This window comes from Equus przewalskii, chromosome 3 (genome assembly GCF_037783145.1).
Source record: "Equus przewalskii isolate Varuska chromosome 3, EquPr2, whole genome shotgun sequence".
In the NCBI taxonomy this organism is placed as follows: domain Eukaryota; kingdom Metazoa; phylum Chordata; class Mammalia; order Perissodactyla; family Equidae; genus Equus; species Equus przewalskii.
Genome location: NC_091833.1, coordinates 36730090 through 36747547, shown reverse-complemented (window position 1 = coordinate 36747547; position 17458 = coordinate 36730090). Strand labels below are relative to the sequence as shown.

Below are 17458 nucleotides of genomic sequence, written 5' to 3'. Positions count from 1 at the left end.
AAAGGACACAATCAACAGAGTGAAAAGGCAACCTAGGAATGGGAGAAAATATATGCAAGTCACACAATTGATAAAGGGTTAATATCCAGACTATATAAAGAATGTCTAAAATTCAACAACAAAAACCAAACAATCCAATTTAAAAATGAGTAAAGACTTGAACAGACATTTCTGTAAAGATATACAAATAGCCTACAAGCACATGAAAAGATGCTCAACATTACTAGTCATTAGGGAAATGCAAATAAAAACCACAATGAGATATCATCTCACACTTATTAGGATAGCTACTGTGAAAAAAGGAGAAAATAATACGTGTTGGTGAGAACTTGGAGAAACTGGAACCCTTGTGCACTGCTGGTGGGAATGTAAAATGGTACAGCCATGATGGAAAACAGTATGACAGTTCCTCAAAAGATAAAAAACATGATCCAGTAAATCTGACATCCAAAAGAATTGAAAGCAGGGTCTCAGAGAGATATTTGTACACCATGTTCATAGCAGCATTATTCCCAACAGCAAAAAGGTGAAAGCAATCTTAAGCGCCCATTAATGGGTGAATGGTTAAACAAAATGTAGTATATACATACAATGGAATATTATTCAACCCTAAAAAGGAAGGAATTTCTGATGTATGCTGCAACATAGAGGAACCTTGAGGACACTATGCTAAATGAAATAAGCCAGTCAAAAAAAGACAACATACTGCATGATTCCGCTTATGTGAGGTACCTAGAGTAGCCAAATTAAGAGAGAGAGAAAGTGGAAAAGTGGTTGCTAGGGGCTAGAGGAGGGAGGGAATGAGGAATTGTTTAGTGGGTATAGAGTTTCAGCTTCACAAGATAAAAAGAATTCTGGAGATTGGTGGCACAACAACATGAACGTACCTAACACTACTGAACTGTTTGCTTAAAAATGATAAAGATGGTAAATTTTATGCTATGTATATTTTACCACAATTAAAGATACAAAACAAACAAAAATAAATTTATACATATATATATATATATATATATGAATGACTACTACTCCAAGCTATGGATGTATGAAAGATTATTTCACCATTCTCCTATTGGTGAACGTTTTAAATTCCCAGTAGTAATTATTCTGGATTAAATAGTATTAAGTATAATAACAATGAAAAATAGTATAAAAAATTCTGACATATAAAAGGCATTTTTGAAAAGTAGAAATGCATTGTAAATAAATCAGTTATATAAAATTACAGGCAATCCCGTTATGGACTGAATTATGTCCTCCCAAAATCCACATGTTGAAGCTCTAAGCCCCAAAATGACTGTATTTGGAGAGAGGGCCTTTAAGGAGAGTAATTAGGGTTAAATGAGATCATATGGCTGGGGCCCTAACCCCATAGAACTGGTGTCCACTCCAGTAGCAGAAGAGAACCAGAGCTCTCTCGGCTCACACACAGAAGGGCCATGTGAGGAGAGGTGCCATCTGCATGATAGGAAGAGGGCTCACCAGAAACTGAATTTTCTAGCTCCTTAACCTTGGACCTCTAGCTTCTACAACTGGGAAAAAGTAAATTTCTGTTGTTTAAGCTACTTAGTCTATAATATTTTGTGATGGCAGACTAATATACCTCCCTTTTAAAAAATCATCATTAGCATCCTAGCCTTTCCTGTATATAATTAAATAACCAGCAAAGCAGCTCTTCTCCCCAGGTTTCAGGACAAAACAAACCATGCTGCCTAGAATAAGCTGAGATTTAAGCACAGCACAGCTCTAGAAACAGACATGAACACGACACACACATCGATAGTGAACTCTCAACTAGTACACAAAATCTGATATAAAACAAATATTTTACCCATAAGTAATAATAAGCACTCAATCTTTCTTACATTCTTAGAATTCAGAGGGGCTTTTAAAGATGTTTAAAATACACCAGGCCTCGGAAAATATCAGCTCAAAGTTTGAACTAACATTTTTGCCTTTTCCTTTTCCAACTGATTGTAAGCAGTTATATCTGAAGTTATTTCAAAGACACTAGGGCTAATCTTGTAAACTGTTGTTAGTTATTCACTGTGAATAATCAATAAGATTGAGGTCACCATTATGTACTTAAGTGTCTGAAGTTAAGGAGAAAGCTCACATATAGTATATGAAAACTGGAACAGAAATACCCTTTACCTTTTCCTGAAATTCATCCAAATTTTCTCCTATGTTTTCCTCTATACGCAAATTCCTGGAAGTTTCCTCAGAAATTTTCATTTTCAGTGTGTTAACTGTTTCTTGGTGTTGTTTTAAAGACTCAAGAGCATTTCGTAATTGTTCTTGGGTATCTATGTTCTTTGTCAGAGAAAGGGAACACAATTTCAATTAGAATAATGTGAAACAATGAAAATAACTTTATAGTTACTACTTGATCATAAATAATAACTGATGGCTCCTGAACGTCTTGAAGAGGCTCTGAGTTTTCAGTTTACTCTGTCAAAGCCTCACCATGGTCACGGTGTCCTGAATGTCACTTCTGAGCTGGTCCCTCTCAATCTGCAGGCTCTCTTGGAGCTGTTTCAGGCCATCTTTTTCTTGGGTTAAGGTTCTTACTTCTGCTAAGGTTTGTTGAAGTTTCTCAGTAATCAGTGCTTTCTCCCTTTCGACAGTTTGCAGCCTAGAATCTCTACTTTCTAATTGTTGCTTCAGCTCTTTCACTTCATTTAACCTTTCTTGACTCTCAGCTGTTTTCTGCTGAAGTTCCTGGGTTTTGTAAGAAAGCTTTAAAATAAGAAAAAGTTACTGTGAGAAGCAGAGCATCTCACATTCTGTGGCATCTATATAGAAGCCAAACCCCAGAAAACTAAAGACCATTTCCATAGAGGGTGTGTTGTACCAACCTCCATGTTCAAAGCATCCAAGCTTAAACCAAGTGTTTGAGCTTCTTTAGAGAGATTTCCTATGTTCTGACTCATTCTTGCATTCTCCTCAAGGACCATCTTATACTTTTGCTCAGTTTCAACATGTTGATTTTTAAAATCTTGGAATTCTTGATCAGTTCTTTTATAATTCAACTGGCTAGCTGCTAGGTCACTTTTAGTTTTCCCAACTTCTTCAAGTAAATCTTGAATTCTACTCTCTTTATGAACTACTTCAGAAAACAATTTGTCTTTTTCTGATGTTATTTTATAGAGCTCTTCAGATTTGTCATTTATCTACGGAAAAGAAATAAAATTTAGCTATGTTAGCAATATAAGATCCACTACAGCAGTTATCAGGAAAAGAAAAGCTTTATCTGCAAAAAAGAAAAAAGACATTGAAATTAAGCACAGATTTGACTGAGGAAAGGTAATATTTTTATTGTCACATCTTTATAACAATATATTATCCTGCTTAACTTTACCATCAAAGTTTTGTTTGGGTTCTAGTAAGGATTGAGTGGAGAAGAAACACTTAATTAGGATGTCTTTATTTCCTTATCTATCATTCTAAAGTGTTTTCTAACTTTATGGTGTTTCAGGCATCTTACGGTTTTTCTTAGAATTTGACTTATTATTTTCTTTCTAAAGGCTTTGAATGCAGCTCAGATTTCCAAAAACTTAATCCATGAATAATTTAAATTTTAAATAACTTAAATTTAAACTATTATTTAAGTAATTAATTTAAACCAACAATATCCAGCTTATAAATAGTTTAATCATTGTGAAAGATAAAGGAGAAGGAAGTGGGAAAAAGAGAGGAGAGCCAAAGTTGAGACAAAGGAGAGGGAGCGAGACAGTAGAGCTCTTGTAACCACAGGCTCAGGGTAGGAGGCAGGTCTGTGTAACTCAGCTTTTAGATCCATAACTATGTGTTGGGCTAAAAAACAGCATGTACTTTAAAGAGTTTTTAGGATGACTAAATAACGTTGCTAAAGTTGTTTAGCATGATGCTCACCATGTAGTAAGTACTCAAATTCTTGTCCTTTTTATTTCTTTCAGAAAGGCAGAAAAAGGAAAGGCTGGCAGAAGGTTTCTGGAATTGCTCACTAGGCTGCAATATTTACGTCGACCTCTAAAACTTCATCAATGCCACCCTCTTTACCTCCTTACTCTCCTTTATTCAACATAGTGATATGACCACAGCAACAGCACCAAAAAAGATAAAGACTAAGGGTGGGCCATCAATCTCTGTTGAAAAGCACTACATCTGAGGACTATAGAAATGGCCCCTACATGGATCTCATTACTAAGTATACTGTTACATATTCTTTGAAAATGTTCCTAACAAGCAGGGTCAAATGTTTACAGTCTCTTCACTGTTACTTTAAAACAAACTATGGCAAAATATTTAAGGCAATATTGCAAGGGTTTTTATTTCAAAGTAAGAGTTATATACCTCTTTCCTTAGCATTTCTACTTCTGAGGGTAAAGATTTCAACTCTGAGAGCAAATTAACTTCTTTATGCAAAGCTTCATTTTCTTCAACTTCTTTATTCAGTTCTTTCTGGAGATCAGTAATCTTTCTTCCTGATTCCAAATTACAGAGCAAATCTAGGATATTTTTGGTAAATTAAACAGTTTGCAGTTATTGGGACAATTTAAATTACATACAAACTTAGATTACTTAATCAGATTATATAAAATTTATTAAAGAAAGAACCAGTGTTGGTCAACAGGTAATCCAATTGTTAAAAGTTCTTGAATCGCCTTTTTCAAGATCAGGTCCAATTCATTTGAAAAATAATTCTTAAACCTTTATAATTTGAAGTCCATGGAAACACTTATAAATACTGACACCAAATGATATTGAAATTTAATATTAGGCTACTTACAAACATCAGAGAACAATGGACTTTTAATCATTGGAATGGAGGTGCAAAATCCTTTAGGCAGTTGGATTTGCAAAGAGGTAAGTCTGAAATTATAAAATACCTTTTGGAACTTTTCCATCTATAAGGCAGGTGAGTTTTGCTATTTCATTAAAAGAAGATTGTAATTCTTTCTCCAGATCAACTTGCATTTTCTTCTTTGCCTCCAACTGCCTTTGATATAACTGAATATCATTTTCCATTTGCTTGCAAGCACTTGCAAGTTCTTTCTGAGAGAAACAATACAAATTCACAAAAATGTAGTGATCATTACAACTGCTTTATTATAAATATAACAAAAATCACTTACCATTTTCTCTTTCAGCTCCAGATTTTCACTCCTAAGACAGGCTGCTTCTCTCTTGGCATCGAGGGCTACAGCCTCAGCATCAAACAGAGTCTGTTTCATCTGTTTGAGGTCTTGAATGTTTTCCTATACACACAACAAAAAGGATTTCCTGAAAGCTAACTTTCTTAGAGTTGGAAAAGACTTTAGAGAACACACACACAGATGTCATTCCTAACAAATCAAAAATGGTGAAAATACGTTAATCACCAAATTTTTTTTAGGATAGATGAAAAGAAATGACATTTTCGAAAATAAAAATATTTTTAAAAATTCTGGTTATCTTTTTCCAAATTATAAAAGCACTATATAGAAGTACTGTAATTTAAGAAATCTGTTATTGTTTAAAAAAGATTAACACAATTGTTGTTCAGCTAGCCTGTTAAAGTTTCCTATGTATTTTTAAATTATTCTCTCCAAAACATGACAGGTGAGCAATTAATAGTTAAAATTAAGAATATTAAATCACAAACTGAAAAAAAAAAGACAAACAATCCAAAAGAAAAAGAGAGAAAAGATACGAACAGGCAACTCACAGAAGAGAAAATGTAACTGATAAATACATAAAAAGATCCACTGTGTCATTTTTAAAGAGAAGTAGCATTTTAACATGACTTTAGCTGACATGAATTCAACCATATGTCCTTGGGAAAACATTAATGCATGAATGAATGAATGAATAAATAAAGAGAAAGAAATAAAGAACAACTTTTAAAAAGTGGGCAATTCTGCTTGCCACTCTGTCAGTAGACACTCGAAGATTATATGAAAGTACCTTTCTTCCCAGGGCCTCCAAACAGTGACAACACTTTTAAAAAGAATCATTTGTGATTAATAGAAGGTAACAAAAAGTACTCTGACAAGTTCAAATGAAAACAAAAGAACAACAGAAACTAAGATTAAAAAAATTCTAGCTAGTGGACAGCCCCGTGGCCAAGTGGTTAAGTTCACGAGCTCCACTTCAGTGGCCCGGGGTTTTGCTGGTTCAGACCCTGGGTGCGGACATGGCATCACTCATCAGGCCATGCTGAGGCAGCATCACACATGCCACAGACAGAAGGACCCACAACTAGAACATACAACTATGTACTGGGGGGCTTTGGGGAGAAGAAGAAGAAAAAAAAATGATGACGACGATTGGCAACAGATGTGAGCTCAAGTGCCAATCTTTAAAAAAAGAAAAAAATTCTAGCTAGAAACTGTTGCCTTTTAAAAAAGGGTGTTAAAAACTAGAATCAAATAGATACTTTCTTGAAGTAATCAGGTGGATTGAAAGCAAATAAAAAAATTTAACAATTTCACCATGAGATTCAAATGTTACTTAATGCCAAGATCTGATATCTTGGCTGAGATCAACTACATACTCCTTCATGCATTTGTATAAAACAATTGAAAAAAATTAAAATGTTTTTTGAATTACTGGTTTTTAATGGAAGCTCACGCCTAACTTACTTGCATTCACTCAAAGAACGATGTCCTCAACTCTCTGAGCGATTCTTTATCTGTAGAATGGCAATGATACCAACAGTCCCTTTCCCATAGGGTTACTGATAGGATTAAATAAAATACTAAATGTAAAACAACTACAACAACGCTCGGCACACAGTAGGCTCAACGTAAGCATTTGCTATGATGATGGTGATGGTACACTATAAATGCCAACATGATTACACAACAAAATAAACCTGATTTTTACCAATGAGTATGACAAGTCCATGTTCACATTTTCTGATTTTTGAGTGTCTATGTATTTCTGTAGCTTTTTAATCTGGTCTTCCTTTTCTCTAAGCAGCTCTACTTTTGAACTTAATTCATTCTAAAAGAATCAAAGGAGAGTGAAACACAATTTAATTGGATCTAAATTCTAAGGGATTAAAAAGAATTTACATTTAATAGTTTAGACAGTAAAATTTAACAGTTGATAACTTAAAAAATATAATTCCTTCTCTTTTCTGAAATCATGTTCAATTACATATGATGTACATTTTATAGTTCTAGTCCCTTATCAACAGAAATATCAACATAAAAGCTCACCTCAAGATCTTGATTATACACTTCTGCATGCTTAACTAAATTCTTTAAGTTGGAAATTTCATGAATTAGTTGCATCTGTAAGAGCATGTGAACAGGCAACAGAGCAAACCAATAGTTAAACAGAGCAAAAAAAAAAAAAAGACAGCATTCATTCACTGCTTCAGAATCACCTAACACAGTAAGAAGGGCTGAGAGATAACTGTTCAAGCTACTGCAACAGAGCACCTCATTATTTAAAAATACAAAAACTCTCCCAAAAGACCAAACCCAACTAACCAAACGAAAAATCCCAAAACCCCACAAAACAAAGAATTTTCTATGTTTCCTCAGCATAACCCAAATAACAGTTACATCATCTGTTAATAAAGTTACAATAACATCAAAAGTACATTAGTAGGCATCACTTGGAGGAGATGAACTGTAATCAAACTTTTAAAAGACATTCTCTGAATAGATTTTTGTTTTGGGTAAGTTAAGTGCATAAATGTATTTACCCTGTAAGATTTTTTCTTCCCATGAATTAGCCATTTAGCTTTACACTGGCGTGCTTGTTAATGCGTTGTGATCTGGAATGCAGGTTTGGATTAGGCTGGTTCCATGTGGTGCTCACCAAAGCTACAGAGGTATGCACAGCATTACCAACTATCTACCCTGTTGGTTTATTCCACAGGGAATATTGGAAAGATGATGTTATCGCTTTACATTGTCCAACTGTCTAAAAGTATAAAGAATACTTAAAGATATAAGTATTTCTATTAAAGTTTCCTTTCTATCAAAATATCTATAGCATTACCTATCTCAGTACCATAAACTTTTGTGTTCAAAACAAGTAAACTACAATTTCCTAAGATAAACATATTTTTCCTTAGAATTATTTAATCTTAATAATCAGATGAGTCCTTAAAGAGTAAAAGCAAATTCTAGTAGAATGCAAGCAACTGGCTGTTTCCATCCTAAACTAGTTTCAGATTTCAGACTAGTGTTGACGTTCTTATTTTAGGGCAGTATCATCCAACAGAAATATAATGCGAGCCAAATTTGTAATTTAAAATTTACTAGTAGCCACATTAAAAAATAAAACAGGTAGAATTAATTTTAATAATACATTTTATTTAACCTAATATATCCAAAATATTGTCATTTCTTCATGTAATCAATATAAAAAAAAAATGAAATATTTTACATTCTTTTTTCATACTGAAGTCAATTCAGACTGGCCCCAATTCAAGTGCCCAGCTGCCACATGTGGTGAGTGGCTGCCCAATTGTTTGGCAAAGTTTTAGACATTTGTATAGGTTGTAATTTAAACTGGCTTCATCTTTTACCTCTTCTTCTCTGTTTCTAACTTTCGTGCAAGAAAACTGCCTATTTCTAATTTTTGTGCAAGAAAAGCACATTTACCAAAAAGAAAGAACTAAATGATCATTCTTAATTTTGGAAAATATTTAGAAAATAAAGATTTAGAAGGAAAAATTCTCCCACTTCTCATTTGAAATAGCACTTCATTTGAAGTATTGGTTCTCATAAACAGAAAAAGATGAAGCAACTTTTGTAAAGATCTGAGTGTAACCTTCCAATAACATATTGTTTAAGATGCTGAGCATAAAGTGTACAATACGATCAAAAGTTAATCTGTTGCTGCTTAAGAAAACAATGCAGATTTCAGCTGTAATTTTCAGCAGGTGAAATGAAATACTTAAGTTCTTAAGACAAAAATCTCCAAGTTGTGAAAATTATAAAATTAAATAAATCAAGTTTTTGTCTTAAGAACTTAAGTATTTCATTTCACCTGCTGAAACTTAGAGCTGAAATCTGCATTGTTTTCTTAAGCAGCAGGACTGAAATTTCTCTTGTTCCCTGAGCTTGATGATACTGACCTTATTTCTCCCTCTAAAATCACTATTTAAACATCCTATATTATGATATTCCCACTTGAGAATTATCCACAGCTTTGGTGATTTTTGGTGAAACCCTTTGGCAAACCAGGGCAATGACATAGGTCCTAAAGCCATAATTTGACTTTTACTCTTTTTTGGTTAAACTTTTCCCCAAAATATATGTTTTGGAACATATTTTACTGCATACACATAAACTTACAATATTTTCAGTTTAAAATGGAATGGATATTGTAAAACTGTCTTTGAAAAGAATAAGTTTTTATTACTTAATCTTTTATGTTACCTTACAGAACCTAGAATTTCAATTTATGTCCAAGAAAAACTGAAGAGAATAGGATTATTTTCCCCTTTGACTGTGGTTAAAAAAGAAAAAAAAATCCAGATGTGAGATTCAAGTCATACATTCTGTTATTTTGTAATCTTTTTGAGTGTGACAATTCAGTGAGCTTCAGTTTTTACTAATTGAACATATAAATGATGTAATAAAAAATTAGAGAAATTACTGCTACACTTATGCCCGAAGTTAATTTTACGTCATATTATTTATAATAAGAAATACACAAAAACTTAGATGAAATTTTGGAGTTCAAAGGGGCCTTGGCAAACACCTGATCTAACCTCAGGGGTGGAGACGGGCAGGAAGGAAGCCCTATGAAATTCGGTGCTTGCTCAAGGCCTTGTCAATAATGCGTGCCAGGCTTGAATCCGCAGTGAGGTCGGGAGCAGCAAAACTGGGGCTTAAATCCATGGAGTCTGGCCCCAGAGAACCTGTTCTTAACCACGACGCCAGACCACCTCCTCTCAATAAAATCCAGTTTTATTGACTGAAGTCCACTGTTTTTTTCATGACATTTTGCATTTTGTCAATATGAGAATATTAAAAAAGGTAAATGAAACTCTGGAGAACTTACAAACTTTTGCGTCTTAGGATATAATACCTATGAAATGTAGGATTAACTAATTTGTAGGTAGAATGGAAATAACAGATTTGGCACAGGATTCTTTTTTCCTTTTAAAAAGGAAAAGAGGGTGAGAAACTAAACAATGACACAGAGGAAAAATGATTGTGTCCCTTTGGGCTATTCATACAGAAATCTGAGAAGCAGCTGCAAATTAACTCATACTTTAACCACACCAAACACTGGCTCTTAATTTTGGAGGGAATCACAGATCACTTCACAAGTCTGATAACAGCTATGGATTCTCGTTCCCAAAAAATGAGTGAGTTCAAAACTTCTGCAAAATAATTTCATCGTGTCTATAAACTCTAAGTTAACGACTCTCTGCACTAAGAAATCTCTTGAATCTTTTGGACAATTTCTGTCTCCAAAGTCTGATGATTTGGGGATTAGGTTCTCTTAACATGTAGCCTAACATTATACACTGAGAAAATTTAACTAATCTGTTTCATTTCTAAAAATTCCATTAAAACTACTTCATATTAGTTATATTAATTTTTACAATAACTCTCTTATGGAAAAAGAAACATGCAAAATCAGCTTTCCCAGCTATTCTAATAATGTTCTAACTACTTAGGTACATACTTTCTAAAGAAAATGAAGTCCATTAATATGTAGTATCCATACATAAAACATTCACTAGATATTAAAATTCATATTGGTCTCAGAAGGAAACAGCTATGCTCTAGGCAGCAATTCTGGTATACTCAATAAATTATTGATAACATACAAATTATCAGGAAATAATTTCTTCAAGATTAATTCATCAATAGGCAGATTCACCAAACCTGCTCAGAGATGTTTTTGATTCCTTCCTCTTCTTGCACACAAGCACAAGTGAAACAATTATGATTTAACTATTTTTAAAGCAATATAAATGAACTGATTATTTCTTAAATTCTCTAAATTGTGTATACAAATGGAAAATGGTTGGGTTTTCAATATATCAACCTTAGAAATAAACATCTTTAAGAGAATGATACTTTTAAAAGTGTGGTTTTAGGGTCCAGCCTGGTGGTGTAGTGGTTAAGTTTGTGCACTCCATGGGTTTGGATGCCAGGTGCAGACCTACATAGCACTCGTCAAGCCATGCTGTGATGGTGTCCCACATACAAAATAGAGGAAGACCAGCACAGATGTTAGCTCAGGGACAATCTTCCTCAACCAAAAAAAAGAGGAAGATTAGCAGCAGATGTTAGCTCAGGGCCAATCTTCCTCACACACACACAAAGTGTAGTTTTAGTTTAGTTTTGTGTTTCCACATCTTTTCATCTTTTACCTCTTGATCTTTTTCCGCTTTTCTTTCTAGAGCCTCAAATTCATGCAAATCATTCTTTTCTTTTAATTTCGATTCCATTTCTTCATTTTCTCTTCTTAGTTGTTCATAGTCTAGTACCAGACTATCATAGTTAGCACGAAGTGAATTCAACTCACTTTCTAAGTTTTCCTATTATAAACAAAACCAGATTTTCAAGTCAGAGAGGATTCAAGTTCTTTGTTTTGTTAACTAAAATCTGGATTAGTCAAATAATTCATTTAACCTTGAATCATTTGGTAGTTTGGGCCATTCTCCAATATCTTCCCAATGGTCTAGCTTGATCCACAGCATAACAAAAGGTCTGCCTTTTGGTAAACTAGCTAACATAGAATAGAGGAAGACTATTTTCAAAGAGATAGAATTAAAAAAGAAAGAAAGAAAGAAAGAAAGATCATATAAACAAATGCTCTGCCTGTGCCTGACTGTTAAAATTCAGTCGGGAGTAGGAGTAGGGCACATAATGGGAAGTCATCTGACCACAGATCCTTAAGCTCCTTGGTAATAAAGCTGATAATGTAATTCTCCACCTGCTTGACTCCTGTTTAATTTCTCAGACAGCTCTGAATTTAGGAAGTGACACGGAGCCATTATTTATTGACCTGTAAAACTCCAACGGCTGCCAGGCCTCACCGTGCTGAGCAGAGGCCTGTTTCTGCTTTCTGTTCTATCATGAGGAAGAGTAAGCCATGAGTTAAAAGAAACTAAACCAACACTAGGGATTTGAAAAAAACAACAAACCTTCCAGAGTGTTTTAGGGACACAAAAGCATATAATTCCCCATAATAATTAATTATAAGAACCATTACAACTAATTATAATGGTTAGCTAATGATAATAACAATTCCCAAGAATCACTGCAATTTTATTTCAAAATTAAAATGAAATTTTCTTTAACAAATACATTTATATGACTATGTTATATTTCTTTGAATATTAGCAGCCTAGAAAGCAAACATGGAATCTAAACTTACTAAAGTATTCACTACAGTATTCCTTATTTCTTAAAGTTTTGATAAGACTATATAATTTTATTTACTTTCATTTTTCAGTATTATTTGGCAATATTACCCTTCCCTGATACACCATTCTACTTTATGCCTGAGAATTTTGATACTTTTAAAATCAGCCCTTTTTACCTTCAAGGGATGGCCCAAGGCAAAACAGAAACTTACCAAAAAATCATAGATAGCAAGATCTGCTGGTAAAAACTAGAAGCAAAGGTTTACCTATTCCCACACTTTAGGAAATGTTTAGCCTCTCTCTGCATGCCGCAGTTACCAACGAGGAGTGTAACAAGTTGGGGAAGCCTTAATAAGAACCTCAACTACTACTGAAACAGTCAGAGCTAGAAATGTGCCACAACAGCAAACACCAATAACAAATGAATTTAAAGAAGAGTAAAAGGATAATGTTCTGTAAAATACATTTAAGTTACCTGACTTAGTAGTTTTGTTGCTGGATTCCACTCTATCTCAGTTAATGTATCAAGAGTATTACTGAAAATATCAGACTCTGAATAGAGAGCTATAATTAGGGGGAAAAGAAATTTATCCATAAACATGTTATTAAGTTTCCTAAAACTCAAATTATAGATTAAAAAAATTCTGATCTGAGGTAATAAGCTCAAATTAGTTAATATGTGCTCACAGTATGAATGCCAAGAATATACAAACAGATGTGATCATTTATATTCTCGTGTGAATTAAGATCACTGGTTAGAATTAGTGATAAAATGTAGGATCCTTAGTACAATACATTCATGCGCGGCATAAGGACGTTTCAGTCAAGGACGGACTGCATATACAACAGGCGTCCCACAAGATTAGTACCACAGAGCCCAGGTGTGTAGCAGGCTGTACCACCTAGGTTTGTGTAAGTGCACTCTGTGATGTTCACACAACAACAAAATTGCCTAAAGATGCACTTCTCAGAACACGTCCCATCATTAATCAACGTGCGACTGTATAGGTTAAAAGGAGAAATTCTAAATTTGAGATTTAATCATTGTAAGCAGATTTTTAAATGCCCCTAAAAAATACTTATAATGTTAGAGACAAACTTTGCAACAGATTCCTGTGTAAATGCTACCCTTTCAAGATTAGCAAAGTTTAAGCCAGACATTATATGGGTACTAACTTAATGAGCAGTGATTAAAACAAAAACAAAAAATAAAAATATCTGTCTCAAATGTTTCAACTACAGCACATCATTCTTAAGAGATCTGGAAAAAATAGAGAACTTCATGAATGTTCACTTTCTTAAAATTACTTATTTTTATCATCGTAATCACATCTAAAATACATACATTTTATTTAACTGTGTTTATCACATTAACTGAGTTATAAATAAAGTCTCTCTTTATAGAGATACTTTTATAATTAAAAGTAGTTGAAGAAGAACTCACATTCATCAATTTCTCCTCCTAAAGTTAGAGCAGACTTATGTGTCTTTGTTGTTACATTCTCTGGTACATTAAACTCATTTACATAGTTTGAATCCTTCATTTTGTTAATTTTGCCAACACACCAAGTGACTCTTCGTTTTTTTTTAGCCTAAAGAAGAAGAAATCAAAATTACCTCACACAGATCTGGCTCAAACATCATAAAACAAGGGAACTAGTTTCCATTTTTAACAACCATTGACTTGGTAGAATTCTTATTCAGCCTAGTTTAATATCTTATCAGTCTAAGGACATCCTGAGATAAGAAAACATATTCAAACTTTTCAAATTAGTGTTAACTTCATAATAAATTTGATGAAACTATTATTTAAATTTCATTTTGTATTTGAAGGCTTACTTACAAGAATTTCTGCAAATTTACTGAAAGGAATTAGTTAAGTATCAATCCTTCAAGTAATCTGGTGTTACAGAAGACAGCACAGCCACCAACATAGTGACCAAAAGCACTTCTGGGAACCCAGCCTTAACTGGGAAGGAACAGACAGGCAGCCCATTTGAACTTCCCTCAGCAAGTAAATCTTCCACAGGGCCATTCCCATGCCAATTCTTTTCCAGTTTATAAAGCTCACGATCCAACCAGCGCTCCTAATCTTGTTCCTTCCGTTCTCCCTTGGGACTCTGCTCCCTCAGGTATCTGTTCATCTGTCGTCTTCACTACCTTCTTCCACTGGGCTTTAAGAATGCTCAAGCCTCTGTTTTCTGCTTTTGATTTTTTCAAAAACAAACTCTTGACTCCTTCCTTCTCTCTAGCCAACATTTTCTTTTAGTTTCTATGTTCTCTTCTTCCTCGTCTCTCTACTTCTTCCTCATCCCTCCTGGGATACCTCTGTCTCCTGGTTCTTGTCCCACCCAGCTAGCTGTCCTCATCACTCACTTGGCTTTACTGCTTTCTCTTTCTCTGACCACCGCCTAAGTGTTTTTCCATATTTTACAGGTATATTCCTCTCTTGTCCCTTTACTAGAACAAGCATTATCTCATCTTTTTTGGTCCTCTCAACAATCCTCTCTTACTACATCCACTTTATAGATGCCTGAGTGTCCAAAAAGTTTACATGAGTTGTGTACAGTCATACAGCCAATTGGTGGCTGAGCCCATGCTTGTAACTTCAGACCTTATCCACCACCCATTCCACTGCGTTGCCAGTCAAGATTATCTGTTGTCCCCAGAATATATGGCTTCTGCTTGAAATGGCCAGCCCTTTCCACAGCCTGCTCTGCAAAAGCACATTCATATATAAATCCTTGACTCCCATGACCTTCAGCTCAACTCCATTCGCTCCCAAAGCCACTGGACCCTGTCATCTGAAACTCATAAACCTAGAACTCCTTCCACCCCAGTGATTCAGTTAATCCCATTATAGCTAGTTAGCTTAAGAGGGACATCTAGTCTCTTGATCCACTGTTTTCTTTCTGCCAGCTACCTTTGGGCTCTCATCCCATCATCTTAGATTCTATAGATCACCAGTTCAATCACATTTTTGGGTCAATGGTCTCAAACTATTAGACCCATTCTGTGTTCCCCACACCTATCCTATCACAATGTACACTCAGATGAATTACACTGCCATCTGAGCTTTTATTAGCCTCCTGAACACTGTGTGGACAGCCAGAAGACTGGCTACCAACATCACCTGGGCCCTTAAGGCTGCCTGGCAAGACTCCTTGCCCCCTCGTTGGCTTTCTTTTCCATTCCCTACAAAGGCGAGACTATTTCAAACCCTTAGCAGGTCTACAAACTGTGTCTCTACCATCTCCAGCCACCACAGAAGAAAAATTAAACCTCCTATTTCACAAGGAAAATACAAGCCTAAACTTACAAAAGCATTACTTGCATTGATTCCTACCCTTTTCCTCTGTCCTTGTTATAATGAAGGAGTGTTTCTCCTTCTATCTAAGGCCAGACCCTTCTACTGTATTCAAGATCCTACGCCTTTGGGCCATCTCAGCCTACTGCAAGGTGGTTTTCATTCCCAATACATAACTCAAATTGTTTTTGCAAAGGAGCTTCTTGTTTCTAAATCCAAAAAGTTTTAGTCTATATTTGTCTTATTTAACTTCTCAGCAGAACGTGACATCACTGACATAGAACGTGACCTCTCTATGCAACATTCTCTTCTTTTAGTTTACCACGTTCACCTGGTTTCTTTCTTAACTCTAGAGCTAAACCTGGGCTCCTTTAGGCATTCCTCTTTTCTGCTTTTACCTAAAAAGTTGTTTGGGAGGATCTTATCTTTGGCCCTCTGTTCTTTTCATTCTCAACATGCTCCCAGAGCAAGCTCATCCATTCTCATGACTTTAATTTGGATTTGCAGTAGTTAATGCCCAAATTGATATCTCCATCCCAGATCTTTCACTTGATTTTCATATATTTGCATTTTCAACTGCCTGACACCTTAAACTAGAGCTGACCCAAATAAAACACTGGACAGCTCCACTGCTCTTCACTCAATGTTCCTTAACTCAACAAATACTGCTACCAGCTATCCAGCAAGCCCAGTAATGTGTGCATGTCATTCTAGATGCTTCCTTCTCCCTTTCCATGTCCCCATGTTGAAACAATCACAAAGTTCTGTCGAGTCTGTCTCCCAAATAGCTCTCCAATTTACCCATTTTTTTTCCATCTCCAGAGCCACAAGCCTTGTGGAGGCCCAATCAATTGTAGGTACACAGTAGCCACATCTTTCTAAACAGCAATTCCAATCATGTTACATACAAGGCTTTCCCATATCCTTAGCATAATGCAATGTTCGAATCCTACAATGTGGTTTAAATGCCCCTGCCACCAGAATATTTTAAGTCCAAGAAATATGTTTTCTCACGACTCCAAGCTTTTGTACATGTAGATGTCTAACTGGCATACTTTTCCCTACCCCTTTCCTTGGGCTGTTTCCTACTCATGGCTGAGCCAACAGATGGTTTTGATGCCTTCCATTTACCTGGTATGGTGGACTTAAAGGTAGCGTCTATTAATAATAATCTTAACAGCATACACTTATTGAGGATTTGCTGTATGGAGAGTATAGTGTTAAGCACATTCTATATATCACTTCACTTAATTGTCACATCAGTCCTATGAGGTGAGGATCAAGCTTTCTCACAGATAAGGAAACTGCAGCAAAAAGTATTTAAGAAAGGGCCCAAGGTCGAGAGTTAGGAATTGACAGAACTGGGATTCAAATCCAGAAAGTCCAGCTCCAGAGACCATTCTCTTAACCATGACACTATCACTCCCCAAAACATCTGCTGGATAAATAAACCCCTACTCTGGTAAAAACAAAAGCACAAAGACTGGAAGCCAGAATTTTGATTACTATGTTGATTTATAGTCTAGACAAATTTTCCTGAGATTACTATTTCTGTTTCATTAAATAGAAAATATTACCACATACTCTAGACACCTGTGGTTTCCAATCACCTAATCAATTTCATTAGAATTTCATAAGAAGTATAGTGCAAATAGATTCCTTGACTACATCCCAGACTTTCTGAATTAGGATCTCTTCATATGGGAATCAGGGTTAAGTATTTTTAATGAACGTTCTAGGTGTTGTTGAGGTATAGGCAAATACACAAAAGGTTCTTTCCTAAAATATACTGTATCAAAGGATAAGAAACACATAGCTATATAATAAGC

The 17458-nt window shown here is 35.0% G+C and overlaps 1 protein-coding gene across 7 annotated transcripts in view; it reads right to left on the bottom strand.

The window, feature by feature from the left end:
* Positions 1-17458, bottom strand: part of CENPE (centromere protein E) — an 85515-nt gene that overhangs the window by 43001 nt on the left and 25056 nt on the right. For 5 of the 7 annotated variants that reach the window (XM_070614097.1, XM_070614098.1, XM_070614100.1 and 2 more), the window contains exons 14-24: positions 13767-13914; positions 12798-12886; positions 11324-11491; positions 7188-7262; positions 6850-6969; positions 5118-5240; positions 4872-5037; positions 4336-4490; positions 2859-3173; positions 2467-2739; positions 2155-2313 (exon numbers count right to left, since the gene is read on the bottom strand). In XM_070614097.1, the coding sequence (XP_070470198.1) occupies positions 2155-2313; positions 2467-2739; positions 2859-3173; positions 4336-4490; positions 4872-5037; positions 5118-5240; positions 6850-6969; positions 7188-7262; positions 11324-11491; positions 12798-12886; positions 13767-13914 (1791 nt within the window). The remainder of the gene's footprint in view (positions 1-2154; positions 2314-2466; positions 2740-2858; positions 3174-4335; positions 4491-4871; positions 5038-5117; positions 5241-6849; positions 6970-7187; positions 7263-11323; positions 11492-12797; positions 12887-13766; positions 13915-17458) is intronic. The other 2 variants (XM_070614099.1, XM_070614103.1) reach the window with 1 other exon arrangement.